Source organism: Panulirus ornatus, chromosome 50 (assembly GCF_036320965.1).
Source record: "Panulirus ornatus isolate Po-2019 chromosome 50, ASM3632096v1, whole genome shotgun sequence".
NCBI classification, from domain to species: Eukaryota; Metazoa; Arthropoda; class Malacostraca; order Decapoda; family Palinuridae; genus Panulirus; species Panulirus ornatus.
The window spans coordinates 7,823,528-7,839,170 of NC_092273.1; the positions used below are offsets into that span (position 1 = coordinate 7,823,528).

Genomic DNA, 15,643 nt, shown 5'->3' on the forward strand with positions numbered 1-15,643 from the left:
TCAGATTCAGGTTACTCACTCTCTCCATTTGCCCCTTTCTCCAACAACTTCTTACACGCAGACCCTCTTTATCAGATTCAGGTTACTCACTCTCTCCATTTGCCCATTTCAGCATATCCTGGTCTACTCTCTCAATCAGACTCAGTTTATTACCACAACTTTCTCAAACAGTCATTTCTTATATGATCAACCCACCTCATGCCACATATCAACTTCAATTATTTCATTTCCAACACTTCCACCTTATTGTCTTCTGATTTTAGTGTCAAAGACTCACATCTGCATAACACTGTTGGGACTGTTATACCTTCAAAAATACCCATCTTTGCTCTACCATAAAAAGACCTTTCCTTGAGATTTCTGAACACACCCAAGACCTGAGTCCCTTTACTTTACTTCAACTTACTTCCTTTTACATATTCTCTTACACTCTGTCACCACCTTCTAAAGTTTCTCTCAAAAGCTTGCCACTATAGTCATATCAGTTGCAAACAGCAACTGATCTGCTTTTCATGCTTCCTTATTCAAAGCGTGATAAAGACCTGCCTCTTGTTCCAAAATTTTCTCTTGCTATCTCATCCAAGAACAAATTAAACAGACGCAGTGATATCACACATCCTTGATGCAAACCCACTTACACCCAAAACCATTCATCCCCCTTCCCTCCTATTTGCATATGCCTTAATCTGCAGGAAAGCTATTCAAAATGAAAAGAAGGGTACACTTCCTGGCTGAAGAACGTAATATGGCAAAAAAATATAATCTGCATATAAATGGCAACTCTTACACTTAAGAGAAGTCCAAACATAAGTGGCAACTCTTATATTCAAGTCCAAACAAGTTTGCATATTTCTTAAGCATACGTTCTGTGCACTGTGCTAGATTTGCCCTCTGCCAGTGGCCTGTTGAGGGTGAGATACTAAAGCCTCAGAGGCTGCACTGAAGTTCACCAGTTATGGAGACTTTTGCCAAGGCCATTCCCTTTAGGAAGTTCCCAAAGGCATTTGAGATAAATATAGATAGACAGACAGACATTCTAACAACTTTGAAATTTTCAATATTTTTGATATATAAAAGATGAGCGTGTAGTAAGATGGCTTCTGACATGGCCCATAGAGATCAATAAAAGGCCTTAACAATGAATTTAGGTTTAACAAGAGAGCAGTGAAGATGAGTCTGGAGGCACCATCCTCCATGATAATTGTGACGGTAAATAATAGCTTGGTAGGAGACATACTGCATTCACTCAAGAGATTTGAAATTTCTCATTAAATTCAAAGCTGTAAAGATGTTAAGTTGGTGGTGTCATCCTTTTAGGGAACAAAATGACGATCTTATTCTATCTCGGTCATAAAAACTGCCTCAAATTCCAGTGAAGTGCCAGCAAAGTGAAGAGAAGGCTTTTTATCTCATATAGAGCATAATAACCATAAAAATAAACTTACCTTTGATACAGCAATCATATGCCATATAGCCTGCTGAGGAAAGCTGCTCAACATGGTGGCAATGATTTTGCATAACTGTATAAATACGTCATTGTGAGAATGGCAAATACGTGAAATTAGCTGAGGAAGGGCTGTCAGGAACATATAATGTGGTAGACGATTCACCATTCCCCCTGTTGAAGTGGTATACAGTAGTCAGGAAAAAGGACACTGTCTTAAAATGATGACAGCTAGTAATAAGTACTGATGACTTTCTTTTACTGTAACTATAGTAAAAGACAACATATTGCATTTAGAATATTTCAGAATTTTAGCATGTCTAGAGAACATGTAATACAACAAAAGGGTGAATAATTGGTATCCAAAAACACATGAGAGCACTAATAAAAATGACAGAATCATGAAACAAAGCACACAAAATAATGAAGTTAATTACACAATCAAAAATCAGATTTTCTTCATACCTACACATCCATTGAGATTAGCCAGCTTTTCCCGGTAACTGTCAAGAAGGGGATTCTTCCTGTTGCCTTTAGCCTTTTCCTCCCTTGCTTCCAGCTCATTGACTCTAGTGCCAAACTCAAGCCAAAGACCTAACATTCTTGGCATTGACTGGTAAGTATGTCGACATCCATACTGAAGAGATTTTCCAAAGCTGAGAGAGATACTTTATCAGAATCTATATGCCTTTACCTCAGTAAACTCATCTGTCAACCTCTGATAAAATAGGTCAACAAATAAAAAGAAAATGTCAGAAATTTAAAACCTGCTATGGTAACTCAACTAAACAAGAAAAAAATGTAAAGCAGGGAACACAGTTATAATAACTTGGGGAAAAAGTTGAATATAAAAAGATAAAACAAAGCTGGTGGCTGATTCATGTAAGAAACTGCAGAAGCTGGTGACTGAGTTTGGTAAAGTGTGTGAAAGAAGAAAGTTAAGAGTAAATGTGAATAAGAGCAAGGTTATTAGGTGTATACAGTAGGGTTGAGGGTTAAGTCAATTGGGAGGTAAGTGTGAATGGAGAAAAACTGGAGGAAGTAAAGTGTTTTAGATATCTGGGAGTGGATCTGGCAGCGGATGGAACCATGGAAGCGGAAGTGAATCATAGGGTGGGGGAGGGGGCGAAAATTCTGGGAGCCTTGAAGAATGTTTGGAAGTCGAGAACATTGTCTCGGAAAGCAAAAATGGGTATGCTTGAAGGAATAGTGGTTCCAAAAATGTTGTATGGTTGCGAGGCGTGGGCTATGGATAGAGTTGTGCGCAGGAGGGTGGATGTGCTGGAAATGAGATGTTTGAGGACAATATGTGGTGTGAGGTGGTTTGATCGAGTAAGTAATGTAAGGGTAAGAGAGATGTGTGGAAATAAAAAGAGCGTGGTTGAGAGAGCAGAAGAGGGTGTTTTGAAATGGTTTGGTCACATGGAGAGAATGAGTGAGGAAAGATTGACCAAGAGGATATATGTGTCAGAGGTGGAGGGAACGAGGAGAAGTGGGAGACCAAATTGGAGGTGGAAAGATGGAGTGAAAAAGATTTTGAGTGATCAGGGCCTGAACATGCAGGAGGGTGAAAGGCGTGCAAAGAATAGAGTGAATTGGAACGATGTGGTATACCGGGGTCGACGTGCTGTCAATGGATTGAACCAGGGCATGTGAAGCGTCTGGGGTAAACCATGGAAAGTTGTGTGGGGCCTGGATGTGGAAAGGGAGCTGTGGTTTCAGTGCATTATTACATGACAGCTAGAGACTGAGTGTGAATGAATGGGGCCTTTGGTGTCTTTTCCTAGCGCTACCTCGCACACATGAGGGGGGAGGGGGTTGTTATTCCATGTGTGGCGAGGTGGCGATGGGAACAAATAAAGGCAGACAGTATGAATTATGTACATGTGTATATATGTATATGTCTGTGTGTGTATATATATGTGTACATTGAGATGTATAGGTATGTATATTTGCGTGTGTGGACGTGTATGTATATACAAGTGTATGTGGGCGGGTTGGGCCATTCTTTCGTCTGTTTCCTTGCGCTACCTCGCTAATGCGGGAGACAGCGACAAAGCAAAATAAATAAATAATAAATAAAAAAAAATTAGTTCATAAATATGCATATACATACAGCTGCACAATCAAACCTATTTTGTAGCAAGATCTATGGATTAAAATTAATAATTTCATCAAATCTGATAAAAAGAAAAATTTAGTGATTCTAAATAAGTAAATAGATACAAGATAGGTGATTCACCCACATCTACCTTGTGCTGAAATTAACTGTCAACTCGTCAGAGATAATTACAATACAGAGATTCATCTTTGACACTGATGCTAAATTCTAAGTGAGGATCTTGGTGTAGATGAACCTTCAAACCTGAGTTAAGGATCAATCAAATAATTAGTCTCACCAAGTTGCCTCAAAGTTCAATTTGATTCAGCAAAGTTACTTGTCAGACATCAAACAAGTTTAGGGTATGTGTTGAAGCTGGGATGAAAACATGTTTTAACTGTAGAATCATCTTTGTATGCAAAATGAAAAATTAGGTAGTGATTATATGGTGTGGAAGTTCAAAGTCACTTAAGAAATGTGGACATGAGTTAAGGAAAAGTGTGAATGAACCAAGAGGCTTAATGTACTTGATCTACCCCATGCACCTAGGAAGAGAGTTAGGATATTTGATAGACAAATAGGTTGATGGAAAGGAACCTATTCTAATGTTTTCAATGATGTGAACAGATAGAATGTGACCCCTGTTTATGCAGTCATGTTAAGCACAGGCCTTACCATTTAGTGGTTATGTAAACTATTGAAGTGATTCATTTACAAAGTTTGTAAAGAGTAAACAACTATCTATGCTAACATTAAAAAAAAAAATAATGTGAACTGTTAACTGAAACTTCTTACTGACCTGAGAACGATGTGATGAATCCATTCTACAGGTTTTTCCTTCATCTCCAGAGAACTGAGTATGCGGTCATAATACATGGCTAAGTGAAAATGTCCATCCTCCCACTGTTTGTTCATTTCACATGCATCACGGTAGTACTGCCTTATCTGGTTTACTTCTAATGTGGCTGATTCTTCAGAGTACTTTGCCAGGAGCAGTTTGGCACGTCCACAGGCAAATCGTTCCTCCTAAAAAAATACATTGGCAGTACAGAGGAAACTGTATTAAAGAAATCCTTTAGATTACAATTTGTATTTCCATGCCATTAGCTTCCTACCACATCATTTTCATCAATTTCTGTAAGACAAAATACAAATTATATCAGAATAAGTTTTATGCATTACCCACAAAAAAAAGTTGTCATTTTCCTGGTCTAACTTTGCTTCACAGCATTTTTGTCACACACACACACACACACATATATATATATATATATATATATATATATATATATAAACTATGAGGTTAAAAAGAGTAAAGTAAAAGTTAAAATTACTTCTATTCCTTACATGGAGGACTGATAATTGTGGAACCATCACCTTCGAATCTAACTATGCACCAAAAGGTAATGATATTCCAACACTCATGACTTACTTGAGTATCTTCACTGATGTCCCCTTTGTAACTGTCTGAAGATGGGAAGAACTTTTCAATGCCACGATTGAGTGTTGTCACTGCTTGATGTTGCTCTCCCTTCACCCAGTGCCACTTTGCTCGCTCAATGAATATATCACGACCAAATCCTGCAAACTCAGAAAACATATAAAGTCATCATAATCCATCTTTATTGCACAGCCATTTAAAAACAATGAAAGGAAGAACTAATGAGTTAAATCATTACTGAAAATAAATACTGTAATAACCATAACTGTGAGAATGAAATTCTAAAATGTATTCCAAAATGGTAGCCACAAGCAATGTTGTTAAGCTTATAAACCCATTAACCCTTTTGCTGTAAACAATTACTTTTTCCACTTTGCATTTTGTTGCAGGTTCATTCTTATCATCTTAAACTTGGCATCTCCAAGACTCTAAAATTTCCTTGCCGTTGGACAGAAAGATGCTAAAAACATTTTTTCTACCCCATCTACAAAGAAGGGTCACATAATTTCTTCCACATGGAGGCTGCAGAAACCAACTTCCATCACCTATCAACAATCTAACATTTCTGAACTGGTTCAGACTATTAGTGGTGCTATTACTGTAATGTTTCTCTCACACAGTGGATGAGCTCATCACTGCAGATTATTTTTGGGCTCGTGAGATGTTTCCAAACCATTCGTTCCCCTTATCCTTGAGCTTCGTTTTACTCAGAGTTATATCATCTAGGTTCCTTTCCTCTAACATACGACCCATCATTCCTTTCTCCTTATCCTGGTTACATCCATACACATTCAAACATCTTGGCCTGAGCCCTTGAGGAGAATGAGCACTCCCCACTTGGCTCCTTGTGTTCAATCTATTTGAAATTGAAATACAAGAAGGGGGAGTTTCCAGCACCTTGCTTCTGCCCCTCTTAGTCACCTTCACCAAAATGCATAGAATGCTGAGACTGAATATCTTCTCCCCTACCCCTTGATATATTTATAATTTTTTTTTATTCACCATTTCCCTAGTCAGTGAGGTAGTGTTAAAAACAAAGGACTGAGCTTTAGAAGGAATATCCTCACTTGGCCCCCTTCTCTGTTCCTTCTTTTTTAAAAGCTAAAATGGGAAAGGAGGATTTCCAGCCCCCGTTCCATCCCCTTTTAGTCACCTATGACATGCAGGGAATAAATGGGACATATTCTTTCTCCCCTATCCTATATATATTTTCAAAAAAGATAAAAACTGCAGGAAAGACAGACCTCATCATCAAAAGAAACTGATTAGTAGAAAAAAATCTGACTAACCTGCTCCAAGAAATGCCCATTCTCCTTGTTGTGTGTGTCCTGATTTTCTGGCTACCTTAGCACTATGAAGCCAAGTGCACTCTAGCTCAGCAGCCAAAGCAGAACTCTGAGTTGGGTTACTTTCTTGCATCCATTCCCGGCCCAGTTCTAATAGTATTCTAAGGATGAAATCACAGGAAAAAAAGCTGTTGTAAGTACTGTTGTGACAATTTGAATGACTTACGGAAGTTCAATGTGGTACAAAAAGAATGTGTTATTCTTCAAAGGTCTTCCTTTGTATACAAAGATGGCTTCAACAGAATTCATAATGAAAAGTACATGCAACTGTGAGGACAGAGGTGAAAAAGAATGTATGATGTAGTGATAAGAGAAATAAAGAAAGGAGTCAGATGCAATAAAGACTGACAAACTAAGGCAAGACAGTACAGCTTGATAAAAAATCAAATTAGTTGTGTTTCAGTGTTTGACACTTCAAGCAGGTGGAGTCTGGTAATAGACACACAGGGGAAACAGAAGAAGGAGTCATGCAGGGAGTGATCCTCCTCCTCAAGGGCTCAGATTGGGGTGTCTAAATGTGTGTGGATGGAACCAAGATGAGAAAAAAGGAGAGAAAAGTAGTATGTTTGAGGAAAGGAACCTGGATGTTTTGGCTCTGAGTGAAATGAAGCTCAAGGGAAAAGGGGAAGAGTGGTTTGGGAATGTTTTGGGAGTAAAATCAGGGGTTGGTGAGAGGACAAAAGCAAAGGAAGGAGTAGCACTACTCCTGAAACAGGAGTTGCAGGAGTATGTGATAGAGTGTAAGAAAGTAAACTCTAGATTGATATGAGTAAAACTGAAAGTGGATGGAGAGAGATGGGTGATTATTGGTGCCTATGCATCTGGGCACCTCCCTAACAACCCCATCGATAAACAAATTAAACATTCATAGAGACATCACACATCCTTGCTGCAAACCGACATTTACTGGGAACCATTCACTTTCCTCTCTTCCTATTCGTACACATGCCTTACATCCTTGATAAAAACTTTTCACTGCTTTTCACTACCTTCCACAGAGCATCTCTATCAATTCTGTCATATGCCTTCACCAGATCCATAAATGCTACAAACAAATCCATCTGTTTTTCTAAGTATTTCTCACACACACACACACACATTTTCCACGTGGACTCATAGGAATATATATATATATATATATATATATATATATACATTGAAAAATGTGTGGAAGTCGAGAACATTATCTCGGAAAGCAAAAATGGGTATGTTTGAAGGAATAGTGGTTCCAACAATGTTGTATGGTTGCGAGGCGTGGGCTATGGATAGAGTTGTGCGCAGGAGGATGGATGTGCTGGAAATGAGATGTTTGAGGACAATGTGTGGTGTGAGGTGGTTTGATCGAGTAAGTAACGTAAGGGTAAGAGAGATGTGTGGAAATAAAAAGAGCGTGGTTGAGAGAGCAGAAGAGGGTGTTTTGAAATGGTTTGGGCACATGGAGAGAATGAGTGAGGAAAGATTGACCAAGAGGATATATGTGTCGGAGGTGGAGGGAACGAGGAGAAGAGGGAGACCAAATTGGAGGTGGAAAGATGGAGTGAAAAAGATTTTGTGTGATCGGGGCCTGAACATGCAGGAGGGTGAAAGGAGGGCAAGGAATAGAGTGAATTGGAGCGATGTGGTATACAGGGGTTGACGTGCTGTCAGTGGATTGAATCAAGGCATGTGAAGCGTCTGGGGTAAACCATGGAAAGCTGTGTAGGTATGTATATTTGCGTGTGTGGACGTGTGTATGTACATGTGTATGGGGGGGGGTTGGGCCATTTCTTTCGTCTGTTTCCTTGCGCTACCTCGCAAACGCGGGAGACAGCGACAAAGTATAAAAAAAAAAAAAAAAAAAAAAATATATACATTGTGGTTTGCCAAGTACTGTATAATCTGTCCACTGGCAAAGGTAAATACACAACCAGCTCTCTGGGCAAAAATGAAAGTATTATTTATAGATGCATGTTTCACAAAATCATGGATTAATAATACACTGAATGAACTTCTTTCAGATAAACCATTAAACTACAAATATAGAAACAAACACACAAAATGAACAACCACATACTCACATCTGAAAAGAATGGGAGATATGATCTTATCCTTTATATTAACTTGGATCAGATTGTAATAAATGTAAACTGATCTACTGAAGGATAAAAGTAGAAATTAAGACAGGCAAGAATTAGAACAGCCGTGAAGAAAAACTTCTATGATAAGAAAGTTGTAAATAAAAGGAACAGGCCAAATAGATAAACAGTATAAGCAATATTCTAAAGCTTAAAAACGTTGTATGATTGTAGAGAAAGATCAAGTGATAGGGCCCTAATATCATCAAAACTTCCTATACATTATAAACACAGTCAAACTCCCCACTCAAAACAAATTATCTTGTATTCATGTACCTTCTAAAACTGAGAATTGGTTCTAAGTATCGATGTGAAGTTTGGACCAGACCTAATTGTTTGTCCCATCTTTCAACCAACTCATCTAGGGCAAGGGGTGGTTGTTGGCAATCCATGTTGGATCTTCCCTCTGTATGACTTGAAAGCCTGGTTTTTGTCTCACTTGACTGGTTAAATAGTAGTAAACCTGAAACCATCTCTTCCATTTCCATCAGCATATGAAGCCTGTAAAGATCAATATCCACACACCATTTCACAATACAGTTAACTGTAAAATAAAGCAACCTCTTCACTGTCAAACATCCTTTTCACTGTCAAGGAAACTTTAGCAATGATTAATTTCTTTCATTTACCTTAACCTAATGGACTCAGAAAGACATCATGTTTAGACAAATCATTACTAATCATGTTTAGACATATCATTACTAATCTAGTAATTTTATTTTTTATTTATTTTATTATACTTTGTCGCTGTCTCCCGCGTTTGCGAGGTAGCGCAAGGAAACAGACGAAAGAAATGCCCCCCCCCCCCATACACATGTATATACATACGTCCACACACACAAATATACATACCTACACAGCTTTCCATGGTTTACCCCAGACGCTTCACATGCCTTGATTCATTCCACTGACAGCACGTCAACCCCGGTATACCACATCGCTCCAATTCACTCTATTCCTTGCCCTCCTTTCACCCTCCTGCATGTTCAGGCCCCAATCACACAAAATCTTTTTCACTCCATCTTTCCACCTCCAATTTGGTCTCCCTCTTCTCCTCGTTCTCCTTCTCCTCTCCACCTCCGACACATATATCCTCTTGGTCAATCTTTCCTCACTCATTCTCTCCATGTGCCCAAACCACTTCAAAACACCCTCTTCTGCTCTCTCAACCACGCTCTTTTTATTTCCACACATCTCTCTTACCCTTACGTTACTCACTCGATCAAACCACCTCACACCACACATTGTCCTCAAACATCTCATTTCCAGCACATCCATCCTCCTGCGCACAACTCTATCCATAGCCCACGCCTCGCAACCATACAACATTGTTGGAACCACTATTCCTTCAAACATACCCATTTTTGCTTTCCGAGATAATGTTCTCGACTTCCACACATTCTTCAAGGCCCCCAGAATTTTCGCCCCCTCCCCCACCCTATAATCCACTTCCGCTTCCATGGTTCAATGATAATAATATAATTATAATCATTATGTATAATAGATAATTATTAATTATACTTAATCGCTGTTTCCCATGTCAACAAGGCAGTGCCAGGAAACAAAGAATGGCCCATCCACTTATATGCAAATATATGTACATAAATGCCCATACACACACATATACATATACATATCAACATATACATACATACACAGACATACATATATATATATGGGGATAGGGGAGAAAGAATTCTTCCCACATATTCTCTGTGTGCCGTAGAAGGCGGCTAAAAGGGGAGGGAGTGGGTGGCTGGAAATCCTCCCCTCTCGTTTCTTTTAATTTTCCAAGAGAAGGAACAGAGAAGGTGGCCAGGTGAGGATATTCCCTCAAAAGCCCAGTCCTCTGTTCTTAACGCTACCTTGCTAACGCGGGAAATGGCGAATAGTATAAAAAAATATATATATATGTGTGTGTGTGTGTGTGGGTGGTGGGCCATTTATTCGTCTGTTTCCTCGTGCTACCTCGCTGACATGGGAAACAGCAATTAAGTAAAATAAATACATATTCATACATGCTTGCTTTCATCCATTCCTGGTGCTACCCTCCCCTACAGGAAACAGCACCACTATCCCCTACTTCAGCGAGGTAGAGCCAGAAAATCGGACAAAAAAAGTCTACATTCGTTCACAATTAGTCTCTAGCTGTCATGTGTAATGCACTGAAACCACAGCTCTCTAACCAAATCCAGGCCCAACAGACCTTTCCATGGTTTACCCCAGATACTTCACATACCCTGGTTCAGTCCATGAGGAAAGGGGAGAAAGAATACTTCCCACATATTCCCTGCATGTTTTAAAAGGTGACTAAAAGGGGAGGAAGTGGGGGTCTGGAAATCCTCCCCTCCACTTTTTACTTTTCCAAAAGACGGAGCACAGAAGGGGGCCAAGAGAGGATTTTCCCCCTTAGGCTCAGTCCTCTGTTCTTAATGCTACCTCGCTTATGTGGGAAATGGCGAATATGTATGAAAAAAAATAATGATAATAATAATAACATTGTGTTACTACTAATAATCTTTTTACTTATTTGCCATTACTCATGTTAGTGAGGTAGCTGCAGGAACAGAAGTGGTTTCATTCCTTTAATTTCTATTTTCTCAATATCCATTCCATCACTGCCAATGCTTAATCTAATGTTAAATATCATTCTACCATGAAAATCTGAGGTATGATCATTTCAAGTAATCTAACCGTAAAGTGAAAAGAACGTTCATCCTCACCTTAGAATATGTGGGTAAGCTCTCTGGTAAGCCCACTTCTCCATACTTGCAGCAGAAAGTGGGGTAATTTGCTGTATTCTCAATCGCCGTAGACTACTATCATAAGCAATATAGTCTCGTGCTCGAACTGCCAGAAGTATCTGTCCTACACCTAATCCCCATGATGTTTGGTTTGGGCTAGCACCAAGGAAAGACTCAAGCTGGTTCCATTGGCCAAGTCTCCATGCAGCCTCCACACGGTACTTGTTCAATGATGACTCTAACTCAGGCCTATGATGAATAAAAATAAATGAACAATGAATCAGCCAGTTATCTACCATCTTGAATGAAATAATCAGTCAAAACCAAATTCTCCTATAACAAGGACTCACATCAACTATGAATTATCAGTCATTAACTCTTGTTCCTATTCTGAATGTCATTCTAAAGTTAAAAGGGAGACAATGAAAGACTCATATTTTTGCAATAAACTGACAAAAAGTTTTGAATGTGAAAAACTCATTTTTGTAATCTGACAATCAAAAGTTGTGGGACCTTAAGCTTTATATGACCAGTAACACATCTGGACATCCTATATACTGGAGGTCTGAATAAACTTGGTAAATGCCAAAGTAACTCTATACAGCTGGCTGTACATTTTCAAGCAATTATGAATCACAAAAATAAATCACAGCAGCTCCACAACCACATCAAACCTAGGTGAGCTTGTACAGACAGCTTATCTGCCCTTGGCAAGCAAGTGGAAAAAAAAAAAAAAAAAAAAAAAAAGAAAAACTAGCATAATGTGCCATCCAGTCATGATATAAGTTCGATTATCAACTTTAGGAAATAATGCTTTACAAATTTATGATTAATGAGTGCAAATGGAAAATGAAATGACAAAATGCCATACTGAATTAATGAATCTTGTTCACCTATTTGCTAGTAGGCCTTGAGTTATGTTTAGGACTGAATGAGGCTGATCCAAACTCAGGTAACATTCCAGTAGCCCCTTGTAAACCTCTTCTGAACCCTGAGATACACAGAGACGCTCATAACATCCTAAGGCATCCTGCAGTCGACCTGGAGAAGGAATTGGATGGTGAGGTTAACCCTTTAAGATGGGTTCTTAAAACAATATTAAAGGTATTCATATCTTATAATAATGTGAAAATCCTCATTTACAATTCTTTGAATTAAGTATTCAAGAAATTCTAATTATATATAGCATAACCATGAGAGATAGAGACAGAATACCTACCTATAATGAGATTATGTTTTAAAAGGGCTCATCGTGGGTTTTGTTTGATTTACAATTTATTATCGTCTGCATCCTCAAACTTTCCGTAGCAATCATTTCTGGGATGATCCAGCACCCTCTTTAGCCATACACTTGAGTTTTTCAGTGCTCTCTCCACGTAAATTTCTCATCTTTTTGGGTAGTACAGTGAAGTCTCCATCTTTCTTGCTGGGCTCGATATTTTTTTCATTTGGTATCTTTCTGATATACTGTATTCCCAAAAATATTTGTGGTTTTAATTATAGTCTCTTGTATGTGAGGCTTTCAGTTCTTATATAATTTCCTTATGGCTATTTGTCCAGTGTCATCCACAAATTATCATATATCATTCTCTTGTTTCTAAACTGTGTCATCCTAGTCATCTTATCTATCATAGTTCATGAGTGGTGTTCATGGACTCGGCTTTAAAGTGGTAACACAAGTGCGCGGTCAACTTCAGAAATGATGAATTTTCATCAGCAACAGAAAGGAGCGCAGTGTTATCAAAGCCAGTCTCATCCCCAAGAAGCCCACCTTACCCTGCTCTGATGTGCAGTGTTACCTTAAAGCTGCTGGAGCCCTACAAAGGAATCCTGGGGTTACACAACTCCATAACTAATTATGTGTTCCATTCCCATAATTTTTCAAAAGTGTTCCTCAACTCTCTCAAGTTTGTGTAGTCAGAGAGTGATCATGGAACACAGCAGTATTCAAACCTGCTTCATAAATGTTCAATAAGCATTTTCATCATCAGATTTTCATCTTTCACACAGATAGTTCTCATCATAAAGCGATGCATTACCTTACTCAGCAGCACTATCTTTTCAATACGTACTTTGAATTCCAGCTTTTAGTTTATGATATCTCCAAATGCTTCACCTATAATCTGTTTCTCTGTCAGGCCCTTGAAAAGTGTCAACATTATACTGTTATTGATTTTGTGACCTGTTCAAATTCTTTTTTAAATCCTATCAATTCATTCAATCCATTTAAATATATCTAAATCTATTTGCATGTTCTCTTTGTCTTCCGTACTTATCTTACAAATTCTGGTGTCATCTTCTAAACAACTGACTAATACCTTTTGTTTCACTACATCTGATATAATAATCAAGAAACAGTACTGAAGCTATCTCTTTTTCTTGTGAAACATCCAACACATAATAGGCATCTACATGAGACATGGATCCATTTACATTTCAATGCTTTCTAAGACCTCCCTATTCCATCTCATGGTTCTGGGGCTATAATGAAAACATTTCTGATTTTGTCATTCAGCTTCTCATATATCTTTAAATCATCCTCTATAATCTTCCCCTTGCATTCCTTTGTCAGATTTTTCATCCTCTTTAACTTCATGTTCAGTCTATGTAAGAGCTTTGGATTACCTCTTGCATTATCCATAATATTCTCTTCAACATACCTCTATTCCTCTTTTCTTATCCTGCTATACTCATTCTTTGTTCTCTTAAACCTTTCAAATGCTGGCTGGCTGTAAAGTTGCTTACATCTCCTCTACAGTACATCCCAAAGATCTTTCACCTTTTGACATGTTTTATTAAACCATACCTCTCTTTTTTAACCTTCCCTCGTATTCTAAAGAAAGTTAACCCATGTTCCTACTCCACAATACATTTCACAGTCTCTTCCATAAAAATGAACTACATCATAGCAACTGAACTCCAAAACCTAATCTAAATTCCCAAAGAAATTCTTTAGTTTTGTGTCATTTCCATAATCATATTTCCTCTTTGAATTTGGTTTCATCTCCATTCTCATTTACCACATAATCAGATTCAAGCATTACAAGGTCAGCTTTTTCTTTAATGTATGATATTAGATATCCTCAATTTCCTTGCTACTATGTGTGAAGATGAGATCTAAGTTATGATATGGAGATTCAGCCCCTCTGATACTAGTGTGTGCTCAGTGACATGATGATACACAAAATTTTCCTGTATGCACTCTAAAAACTTGTCTCTATTAGATTCAACATTCTCCCAATCTATCTCTTTATAACTGAAATCCCCAATCACTGTAACTTTACTATCTCTTGAGAAGTATAGGTTTCACCGCTTCATGCACCATCCTGACTGTTAGTTGTCCATTTGTTCTGATTCTTTAAAATTCTTTTGAGGATTTTCAATTTTGAATACTGCTACGCAATTCTTTCAAAGGTTACTCTTCCCAATGAGTACTGATGAATGGTCCATCTTAAGTACTTTCTGAAATTTAAAGCTGTCCTTTATAAGCCCTTTCACTGCTCCAAGCATCATGTAGTGACATGAGTCATATATTTTTTTTACAACCAAAATTCCACCAATTACACACACATACCATGGCAGCCTACCAAGAAAACTAAAATCATCATGCATTTCAGTCACATGCATTTCAGTCACCCAAAGATCTTCAAAGTGCTAGATTATAATAATATTGAGGCCTTCTCTCACTGTAAACCATCCACATTATTTATATTTACTTGGAATTAACTTTGTGAACCACTTTGTCAAGGTCGTCTGTGATGCAATCCTCCATGCTTTTCACTTCTTTCATGATTCTTAAATCATCTGCAAACACATTCAGGTATGAGTTAATACCTTCAGGGAAGTCATTTATAAGATCAAGAAGAGTATTGGCCCTAGAATTGAACCCTGTGGTACTCTGTTGGTGACCAACACATTGTGAGAGGGCTCCTCCAATAAGCATCCTTTGTGTGTGTGCAGTTTCTTTACGTAATGTGAGTAAAATTATTATTTACTATTCAGACAAGTATCTTCTATCCCTTTTTAACTAAATATGAATGTAAGAGCCTTCACCTGTTGCTTTATGCTGGATAACCTGTTCATCTAATGAGGGGTCCTCCTGTCTAATGGCTGCAACCCCTGCTACACCATCAGGTTCATCCAATGACACATAAATACACTGAAAATACATAATATAGTATGATCCATGATATCTGGAAAAATAAAGCTACAGTAAGCTGGCATGAGAATTTCCTTGCAATGATTTACACATCAATTACAAGCTAGTAATACATATATAATCACCTATATGAAATATGATGTTTCCCATTATAACGGAAAGGTTTATGTCTAGTAAAACAAAATACCTTGCTATGTAGTATGATATATCTGCATGAGCTCTGCAGTCCAATTAATAAGAATGTAAGATAATCACACACATATATCTCAACAGTAAGTCATCTGTGAAGCCTGA

General features: G+C 38.1%; 1 protein-coding gene across 2 annotated transcripts in view; it reads right to left on the bottom strand.

Moving 5' to 3' along the window:
* mei-41 (meiotic 41) overlaps nt 1-15,643 on the bottom strand; it is a 71,836-nt gene that overhangs the window by 10,963 nt on the left and 45,230 nt on the right. For both annotated transcript variants that reach the window (XM_071691346.1, XM_071691347.1), the window contains 9 exons: nt 15,244-15,349; nt 12,084-12,231; nt 11,170-11,439; nt 8,723-8,947; nt 6,276-6,433; nt 4,978-5,126; nt 4,345-4,571; nt 1,910-2,100; nt 1,446-1,618 (listed from right to left, as the gene is read on the bottom strand). In XM_071691346.1, the coding sequence (XP_071547447.1) occupies nt 1,446-1,618; nt 1,910-2,100; nt 4,345-4,571; nt 4,978-5,126; nt 6,276-6,433; nt 8,723-8,947; nt 11,170-11,439; nt 12,084-12,231; nt 15,244-15,349 (1,647 nt within the window). The remainder of the gene's footprint in view (nt 1-1,445; nt 1,619-1,909; nt 2,101-4,344; nt 4,572-4,977; nt 5,127-6,275; nt 6,434-8,722; nt 8,948-11,169; nt 11,440-12,083; nt 12,232-15,243; nt 15,350-15,643) is intronic.